The 9747-nt window shown below is 44.2% G+C and overlaps 2 protein-coding genes across 2 annotated transcripts; both read right to left on the bottom strand.

The window, feature by feature from the left end:
- Positions 1-160: 160 nt before the first annotated feature.
- Positions 161-2573, bottom strand: LOC311006527 (protein mono-ADP-ribosyltransferase TIPARP-like; the record flags this gene model as incomplete). The annotated part of the gene is made up of 5 exons (XM_083999374.1): positions 161-605; positions 704-973; positions 1098-1285; positions 1396-1564; positions 1696-2573. 5 exons carry the CDS (start codon positions 2571-2573, stop codon positions 161-163), a joined length of 1950 nt encoding a protein of 649 aa, XP_083855500.1.
- A 1076-nt stretch (positions 2574-3649) lies between these two features.
- On the bottom strand, positions 3650-6404 carry trim35-14 (tripartite motif containing 35-14). Its single transcript, XM_083999294.1, has 7 exons — positions 6352-6404; positions 5674-6150; positions 5428-5523; positions 5117-5347; positions 5004-5026; positions 4793-4911; positions 3650-4624 (listed from the first exon to the last, which is right to left on the bottom strand). The coding sequence occupies exons 2-7, from the start codon at positions 6112-6114 to the stop codon at positions 4083-4085; spliced, it is 1452 nt and encodes a 483-aa protein (XP_083855420.1). The 5' UTR covers positions 6115-6150; positions 6352-6404; the 3' UTR covers positions 3650-4082.
- Positions 6405-9747: the final 3343 nt, after the last annotated feature.

Here is a 9747-nt window from a genome sequence, read left to right as displayed (position 1 = left end):
TTGCTTTCAAGTAGAACTGCATCGCACATAATCTCTGCATTGTAAACTTAATGTTGGCAAACTGAACGTTTGTGCAACTGTTCAGGTCGTCTTACAACTGGACACCTTCTGAGGCTTCATGGTTGAACAGCGAACACATCACCTAACACACCCGCTATCATTACATATCAATCACTTTGGGGACGTCTTTGAACTTGATCAGGTAGTATGGGTAGCACTGACAGCTATCAAAGACTACATACATGGTGGGTTTGGCTAAGCTGTCCACACAGGAGTCATAGAGACGGTGCTGGTTTGTCTTGGAGGCGAGTGCAGGAGGTCGGCGGTACACGCTCCTTCCGGTGATCACCTTACCCACCAGGACTTTGGCCAGGAACATGTGGCCAAGCTGCTCTGGACCCCCCTTGGGTGAGAAGCTGTTGGACAAGGAGGCAGTGGTGGAGAAGTAGGTGCCATGACCGAAGGATGCTCCGTTGATGCCCGCCAAACGGGGGTCAAAGTTGTTGCGGCAGATGTCTTCTGAGGCATCTATGGTCGTCCCGTGGAAGAGATGTCTCTCCAAGGGCTCCTTGGACTTGTGCAACTTCTGCATGTGCATCTTGTGCCTGCAAAGACAACACAGAAGTTCATTGATAGACAGCTTGTTTACATTGTCCATGTATGTCAAGACAGGGAAAGAGGCAGCAATAAACAGCAGCTGGACCTTTGGTACTTGTCCCAGTGGAAGATGTTCTGAACCTGCTGGATGCTGACGATGTCAACTTTGGTCTCAGGGAGGCTCTCGAAGAACAAGCTCTGGACCTTCCTGTAGGCCTGTGTCCCGGCTGGAACATCTACTAAGCTGTACTCCTCCTTGGAGACAGGGCACCACACCGGAGGGTACCAGCTCGTGAACTCCTCCAGAGGGCTCACGCTGAAGTTTGCCCCTACAGGATCACTCGCAGGCTTAGTGGGGTCAGTCTGGATTACTGTCCTGGGTGTGGAGAGAGGAGGAAAGACATAGGGAGCATTCAACAAACAAATAACTTTCTTTTAATTTTCATCTGAATAAGAGCCGTTAAAACAAGAGACTGTAAAAAGATCCACAGGACACCAACTTCAGGTAAGGTTGCATGGAATCAGGGGAGCGGAAGACCGGTCGGCAGCGGACGTCCCTCTGGAAGCCGGTGGTGACGTTGGTCTGGCTCATGGCGGTGAAGTCCAGCTTGTACTCCTGTGAGCTGATGAAGAAGGAGCACTCAGGCTCCTTTTCACTCATCTTCTTCAGCAGCAAGGTGGAAATGTCCTATGAAGAGATAAACCAGAAAGTGAACAAAGAGTTTCTTGGCACAACACGACAATGACAGTTGTTTTAGGGGAAGTCTTTGTTTTAGCTCAGGGAAATGAAAAACCGACCTTGTTGTACTCTTGCCAGGAAAAGTTGTTCCACCAGTAGATTTTAAATTGGCTGGGAAAGTGAGGGTTCCTGGTTGGACTGTCAGAGTTGGTCAATCTTCTGACTCCGTCATACTCCAATGGGTCGTCCAACTCCATTGAGTCAAAGTCCAGTCGGCACTGCATGCTTCTACATGGTTCATAGCACAAAAAAGGAGAATGCAATCAGAACCCACTCACTTTTGTTTCGATTCAAGATCATATACTGTCATAATGGTCACATGCAACAAAAACTAACTTCAGGTTTTCCCTCTTACTCACCCATCTTTGATGCAGGCCGCGTCTTGGTCGACATCGCAGTAGGATCTTTCTAGTAGGACCTGAGACTGCGGTTTGATGTCGATCCACTGATGGGTGTTCACACACCACAGCTGCCAGTGGAAGGGGTAGAGCGTGTGGTGCATCTTACACCTTTTCCCTGAAGGACACACGTTTAAGAGGAAGCTGTCGCAGATCTGGATGTCAGGGGAGCTCCTCGTGTGGAAATGTAAGGGGACAGTTGCTTTGGTTGGGGGTTGTGGTTTGGTGGGCGTGGCCGTTGGGGTCTGGATGGCGGGTAGGATGGCGGGTAGGATGGGCTTTAACGTAGTGACACCTGGCTGACTGGCAGGCGGAAGTTGGTTTATGATGAGAGGCAGGGGGAGGATAAGTGTGGTGGACGCCGGGTTTGTTTGATTTGGAGGTTTTTTCTGGTGTTGACTTCGAGTATATGGCAACAATTGGGAGCCATTTGGGGAGAAGGTGGTGAGCATGACCTTCGGTGAGGTGCCATCCTGCTGACTGATGGACTGGATGATCATCTGAGGCGACTGGATGTTGGCGAAAAGCATCGCGGTCTGTGACACATTGGACTTATCCTCAGTGTTGCTGGAAGTCGATGTACCCTGCCCTTGGCTGGAGGTCACAGGGGTTAACTGAACACTGACGCTGTAGGGGTTGACAGTCCATGTGGCGCTGACCTGTTGGGATTTCATGGCCTCCCACACTGGGAGACCGGTGTTGGCGTGAGCAGGGATTTCCAGAAGGAGGATGGACGGGCTCAGGAGGGTGACTTTGGAGGATTTGGGTGGCGGTGGTGCTGCTAAGTTGCCAGCTGCCACCTTTCTCTTGACACCTTTACAGTATGAAACATCAGCCATCTTGAACCTGAAATATTTTGAACAATTCAGTTTTTAGAAATTATCCTGAAGATAATATACACATATATATATATATATATATATATATATACAGTATATATTATATAATAATAATGTGGTTTCAGTTCAGGCTTAAGTTAACCTCAACCATTTTTTTTTATCAGCATCATTTGAAATTCCAACTATTTTCACCAACAAAAGAAAGCAAAATCATGCCATGTTGAGGTTAAAATGTTTAGCCTATTCAGTACATAAATATTAATATATTCGACTGGAGCTCATGATTCATAGGCCTACAAAAAAAGCCTATTGTAAAGATTTTTTCAAGCTCAAGCTAACCCCAAATGTTACTTGTACATTTGTAACACATTATCAGCTCGTAGCCGCAGAGACTATTAGCAATGCAGCTAATTAAAACAGGACAACACTGGGAAACTCATCAACGAGCTGGTAAGTGGATAAAGTTACCTGTTCTTGGTCGGTGAGTCAGATCAACGGCGCTGCGACGATTAAATAAAGTAGGCTAACTTGTGGGGGGGAAAAAACTGAAGATGTAGCCTAGGCCTATACATCGATAAAGGAAAGAAGGACCATGAGGAGCCTGCGTGGTTCAGTGGGAGTGGTGAAGTAAAGTTAGGTCATTACAACGTTGTGGACCAATTAGCCTACTGCAAAAAATACGAAAATAAATAAATAAATGGATATTTTTTATTTTTTTTATTTAGCCTTTATTTAACCAGGTAAAAGACCCGTTATATTTATATAAATAAATAATAGAGAAAAGAATCACAGAAAATAATCATAATTGTTAAAAGGGCAGTTATAGTTGTTATGATAAAATTGCAATAGATTTTACACTTTGGAGCCTGTGTATGAGTTGAAATGACTGATATGACTGTACTTAGGCCTATACTATTATTCAAGGTTGCCTGTTGAACTTTTTTTTTTTTTTTTTTTTTTTTGAGGAGTCATACTAAAAACAGTCATTGTTTTAGTTTAATAGGTCCACACCACAAGGGGGAGTTGCATAAAATCAAGGTAAGTCATGATATTTGTAAATTTATTTATTTAGTAACTTCATTTAACTGTGTATTCACATAAAGCTATGTAGTGCACCACAAATCAGTTGTTAGAAAAAAAAAGGCATTCAGACTTTGACATGCAAAGGTAGTACCATTACACAAAGGTCGATGCTTGAAAATCAAATCTTTCAAAAATAAAAACTGTTTTTTTTCTCCAAAGTTACACTGCACCCAAAAAAGAAAAAGAAAACTCCATAACTCTGCCACTTCATGAAAACAGTTGAAACTATATTTCCCCAAAATAATACTCCAAAGTCATGTAGGTTCAAAGTTCAAGTAAGAAATCACTTCATTTTAAGATAAGGCATTCATTGTATTGTACACTGAGAGAGACTGGACACACTTGTATTGAACCAGGAAAGAAGAAAAGGATATGACACCATTTGATTTCACTTTGCCAGAGAAGAGATGTGAAGCTGAAATGTTCTCAGTAAGAGTCAAACTTCAGTGACACCTGCGCTGGTTCGACTGTCAGAGGGCACTGCTGACAGCCCACCCAGAAGTAGGGGAAGACCTTCTCGGTGATGCTGTGCTTGAAGGTGTAGATGTGCGTGTTGTCCTCTGGGTTGTAGAAACCCACTCTGCCCTTGTCACAGTCCAGCTGCACTCTGATCCTCTGCGGGTTCTTCTTCAGGTTGAGCCGTGTCAGCGGAGAGGTGCCGGCGAAGTACATTTTGTGGTAGAAGTACACACACAGGTAACCGTTCCCCAGCACCGAAGACACTTTCTCTTTCTTCTTGACAGATTCTTTGGCCACGCCGACCACCCACGCCGTGTTTTCTCCCACGTTCACGTCCCAGAAGTACTTTCCCGAGGTGAAGCCCTCGTGGCCCAGCACGCTGGTGTCGGGGTCGAACCTCTCCGGGTTGTCGGGCAGCTTCTGCTTCTCATCACTGTCACTGACGCTGCTGAGGTCGTCTGACAGGACGAGCCACGGGGCGGCCGAGTTCGGGTCCAGAGTCACCGGGGCTGAAGAAAACATGGCAGATTGTCGGCTGTTACACACTTTTTACTGCATCTCATTCAAAATCACAACCTTTTCCACCTCCTCTGCGATCCCTGAAGCAAAACTGCAGCTAAAACTTTAAAGAATAAAACATCATCCTGGCGTGAGAAGAATCTACAGTATATTCTCACTGTATTTGATGATTGCAAGCATCTTCTCCCACACATCAAACGCCACGGAGCCCACATATTTGGCCACGTCTATGAGCGCCCCTGGAGCCATCACTGGATCTTCAATTGGACAGTTTGCTCTGCAGAAAACACAGAAACATTCTGTTCATATCTCACACCATGAAAGAAAAGTAAAACAAAAGTTTAAAATATAAAAAAAACCTCTTCCTACCTTGCAAGTGTCCTCTTGCATTTCTACAAAAAAAGAGGCAAATCCACTATTTCAGAAACTTTTTTTGTGCGAGTATCAAAGCTCGTGTTCATATAAAACATGTAGAAACTCACATGAAGCACAGAGATGCCCTCTGAAGCGATCTCCTCCTCCAAGTCTCTGATGGACGCAGACACGGATGTTATTTTTCTCTCCATCTCCTCAATCTTTTGCTTCATCTGCTCACTTTTCCACTCTTCCTCCCTCCTCAGCGCCTCCATCCGGGCCTCCTCCTCCGCCTGAAGGAAGCTGCGAAGTTTGTCAAACTCGTCACGGGTTCGTCTTTCCACGAATCGAGCCTGGACCTGAAACACAAAAAAAACCCGGTATGAGCACAGCACGACTCGGCTTGTCAATGTTGGAAAAGTTTGTAAAAAAGTATCACCTGAATGTGCTCCACAGTGTCTTCATAGTTTTTCTTCATTTTGTCAAAAGCATCCCTCTTCTCCTGCAGCGAGCTGAGGGCTGACTTCATTTTCTCCTGAGTGGATAATTAAGAGAAAGTTAATTTGAAAACCTGTTGACTCGAAGCAGATTAACTTAACCTGAGGCTCATGACAGCTTTGCAGGGAGCTCATAATGAAGTTTATCATTATTCAGGCTTTTTTTGTTTTTATCTTGAAGGATTCACCTTCACGTCCACGACAGCCTCGCTGACAGGGCAACAGTCGTGCTGTTTGTGCCTCCTGGACGTGTGACACACCACACAGATGGGCTCCTTGTCCGGCAGACAGAAGAGCTTCAGCTTCTCCCCGTGGAGGGGGCACAGCTCCCCCGGATCACAGTACAGCTCCCCCGCCCCCGCCCCCGCCTGGTCCTGCCCCAGCTCCTCGCTCTCCATGCTGACGTAGGACTCGCACAGGTTCTTCAGGGTGAGACTGGGCACGGGGTCGTCCACGCAGTTGGTCCTGCACAGGGGGCAGTCGCGGTCACGGCTCCGGCCCCTCCAGTACTCCTGCAGACAGGCTGCACAGAAGCTGTGGCTGCATTTGAGCACCACGGGGTCCCTGAAGATGTCACAGCATATGGGACAGGAGAGGTCGACCTCCGGGAGCGAGAGCCTGCCTGCCATCCTGACGCTGTTTACAGATCCGGGATTTACTGTGAACTGTGAAACGAAAGTAAGGCAAAGGTGATCAGAGGCAGGCAGAGTCCCCCACCCCCCACACACACACACATACACTCACACTCACTCACTTTGCAAACTATTTACTGCAGCATCTGAACTCACAGCTGTGTGTAAAGGCTTCAACTGAGAAACAGACGGGTTCATATGAAGTCAGATAAGATAGAGCTGGACATAACTTACCTGTCAGTCAGTCACAACAGTCCTGTAACAGAAATGCGTATCTAACTGGGAGCACTTCCTAGTTCCTGTTGTGCTGAGTCACCCGAAGGAGGCGGAGTCTCAGAGGCAGAGCAAGCTATATTAACCCTTAACTTACTCCTCGTCATTCCCCAGTAAAGAAGAAACATGAAGGGTTGCCAAGGACTAAAGGAACAACAAATACAAGTACAAATAAGGGGGTCAACACAAAATTAAGCCGATTTTCCTCCTGTTTTTGTCTAATTATACTTCCCTTCCCCTAAAATACAGCATACACCAATGCTCAGGGCTTGAAAAATTAAAGTGAAACAGGTTGAGGAAAAAATTCTTTGTTTTAACTTTTCATGAGTCACATTTTGCCACATTTGAATTTCCCTACTAGGGATGAATAAAGTGTTCTCTATTCTATTCTATTCTATTCTATTCTATTCTATTCTATTCTGCTTCAGTTTTCAAGACTTGCAAGCCTGAGAGGTTGGAAATAACTGGTCCAAGTATCAACTCACATAAGATCCCCCCCAAAATCTGACATGTTATATATTTTAAGAAAACATATAAGATACACTCATTATAAAAATAATTATGTGTGATTATGTACTGTAGACCTTTAGTCTAAATCTGCATCCAGTTCTCATTTGTCTCTAATGTGATGCCATCTAGTGGTGAAGTGCAGCTATGGTTTTCAAACATTTTCTTATGTATTTCTGACCTTGCACATTCAGCTTTTGTACAATCAGGGACCAACACATTCATTTGGTATTTTCAATAGAGCAGCTGCACTACACACTATGAATTTGATTAAATGCCGAGAAGAAAACTTTTCTATAACCGTATCATTTAGTATAGCCTATCTGCTGTTCTCTCTCGGGACTTTTATCACACAGTTTGGCGACATGACTTTTCCTCCTTGTATTTGATCCCTGTTTTTATTCCCCAGACTCCAAGGAACAACATCTAATAGACAGAGAAAAATGGAGTCTGTTCGCCGGGGTTCTTTCTCTTTGATAAATGTGTTGCACAACTTCAGAGCATCAGTGTGCACAGTCTATTTATCTTTATTTTTCATTCTGTCCACTTTGCAGTCGAGTTGTGACAAACCACGCGGCCTCTGTGATTGCGACTTCATTAACCAAAAGCTGGAGGAAGCTCCTCATCAGCAGAAGCCTGATAAGACGTCGTGTTCGGCCCTATAGTGTCCCTCTGAGGCCCTGGACTGCTCCTCCGGTCAATAATCACTTCAGTTATAGTGAGTTATAGTATAAGTCACCACATCTATCCTCTTCCAGCTGAATGCAGGGCATCGACTGCAGAAAACAAACAGTATAACATTTGCCAGAGGACAATTAATTCATTTTTACTTCTATAATTAAAGCTATAATTAATTAAACAACAGGCGTTAGCATTTTAGCCAAACACTGGGTAGCTTTATATTCAGCATTATCCTATAACTGTCATCTTGTTTTAATAATATACTTTCTCAGTTTTCACTGCTTTTGATTACACTGCGTTAATTAGTGTAATATTTATGCATAATTTAATGAGTGTGTTATTGTAGTGTGCAATAATCTGATACTTTTATCCACTCAATAGCTGCAGCAGCTGTGAAAAAGCAAAAAAATAAAAGTCAGATGCACAATTAAACTCAGAGCAGCAGAGGGAGGTTTTACTGACTGTCATGACAACCTGCAGTCTTCACCCCGACTGACGGGACTTGTCCCGTCCCGTCACCTTCAAGAGGAACTTGAGCATAAAGTGAAGTTTTTTCCCCCAAAAGTTACTTTTAATTGAGCTTTCTCCTCTTCTCCTAGTGTCCTCTATGCTTTCTTTCTTGACATGAGACTGTAATCACAGATGGTCCGTTTGTCATCCATAAAGGAGGATTTGAGTTTCCAGCAGATGCTCTCGTTGTTAATTTCTCCACTTCCCTCCTGGAATGACTCAGAGTTTTTAAAGGCATGCTGAGCTCCGCTTCATTTGGGCGATAAAGCATTTTACTTTTCCTATTTAGAAGAGCAAATCATAAATTATATGTAACGTCTTTACAAGCACATTTAAAACATTATCTCACACATTATAATTATCGTCAAGTTTCAGCGCTTTGTGGAATCTGTGCCAATATGGAATAGTATGAGTAATATATTAATTATAGCTCTGTATATTGAGAGATATATTTATAGAAGAGGATATGTCACATCAGTTGTCATTGTCTCAGAGAGACACAATATATGGAGGGTATGAAATACTTTTCCACCTTTGAATGAAACCAGTGCATGTTTCCCTGTAGTTGTAATTATTTCCAACCACTAGGTGTCAGTATTTACCCACTTATGGACCAGTCAACTAAAGCGCTAAAAGATGCTGAACTTCTCGCTGCAGCATTCTTTCAGAATTGTCACTGTTTTGCATCAAAATGACTCGAGGTGAAGAGACAAATATCAGGAGATAAGATATAATCTGTCTTATCTGGGCATCACAGAGGCTTTGAAACGTACCTGTTACCTCAGGGTAGAGCAGCTAAACGCTCACATTTACCTGAATGTCACTGTCTGCAGCCTCTCCTCGCCCGTAAATTGGTTGTCAGACATTGTGACCAAGGCTAATAGTGATTCATTATTGCTCACGCCCAGCAAGTGTTCACAGGGCTTCATCTGGGCTGAAGGGGAAAGGGAAAAGGAAAGGGAAAGGGAGGGTGGAGGGGTTGGTGGTGGTGGTGGTGGTGGTGTGTCAGTCTCTCAGCATCTAATGAGGACAGGCAGCCTAACACACAGCAGAGACAGCCCCAGTCAGACCTATCTCAGCGCCTGATACTTTACTTTACGGGGAGCATCAGGGCCTGTCTGACACCACTTTGACGGAAGCTGAGGTGCAAATGCCATCTCCACACGGAGCTGCATGCTTCTTATTTCTGGAGGAGGAACGTATAGATGACTGCGGCTGAGAAGGTGCATTAAAAACATTATCAGTGGACCATAACAGTTTCATATTTATTTCACCCTTGTACAAGCCTATACTTGCAAATATATGACAAAAAGTCAATAGTCTATTACTCTGCTGTGCTATACGGTTAAGCCGGACAATAAAAAGTGAACTAAAGCCGGTGATTTACGACGGGCCGTAAGTGGAAGAAATGAAGGAGGAATGAAAGAGAGAGAGAGATTTTATTTTATGGATTGATGGAGTTAAGTATAGTTCTCCCCAGAGACCCCTCCACTCCATGAGCGGCTATATGCTGCCATACCTGCTTAGCTTCATGCTGTAAAAGTGGTGAAGGATAACCTGTTATTAAAAGGTAGGCTACCACCCCCACATCATGCAACTTTGAAACGAAGTTTATGAACTGTAACGAGTGCTGTTTTTAATGGTTAATGAATTAAGTTA

The sequence above is a fragment of the Trachurus trachurus genome (assembly GCF_905171665.1).
Source record: "Trachurus trachurus genome assembly, chromosome: 23".
NCBI classification, from domain to species: domain Eukaryota; kingdom Metazoa; phylum Chordata; class Actinopteri; order Carangiformes; family Carangidae; genus Trachurus; species Trachurus trachurus.
The sequence above is the reverse complement of the archived record's forward strand: the minus strand, read 5'-3'. Positions and strand labels throughout refer to the sequence as shown.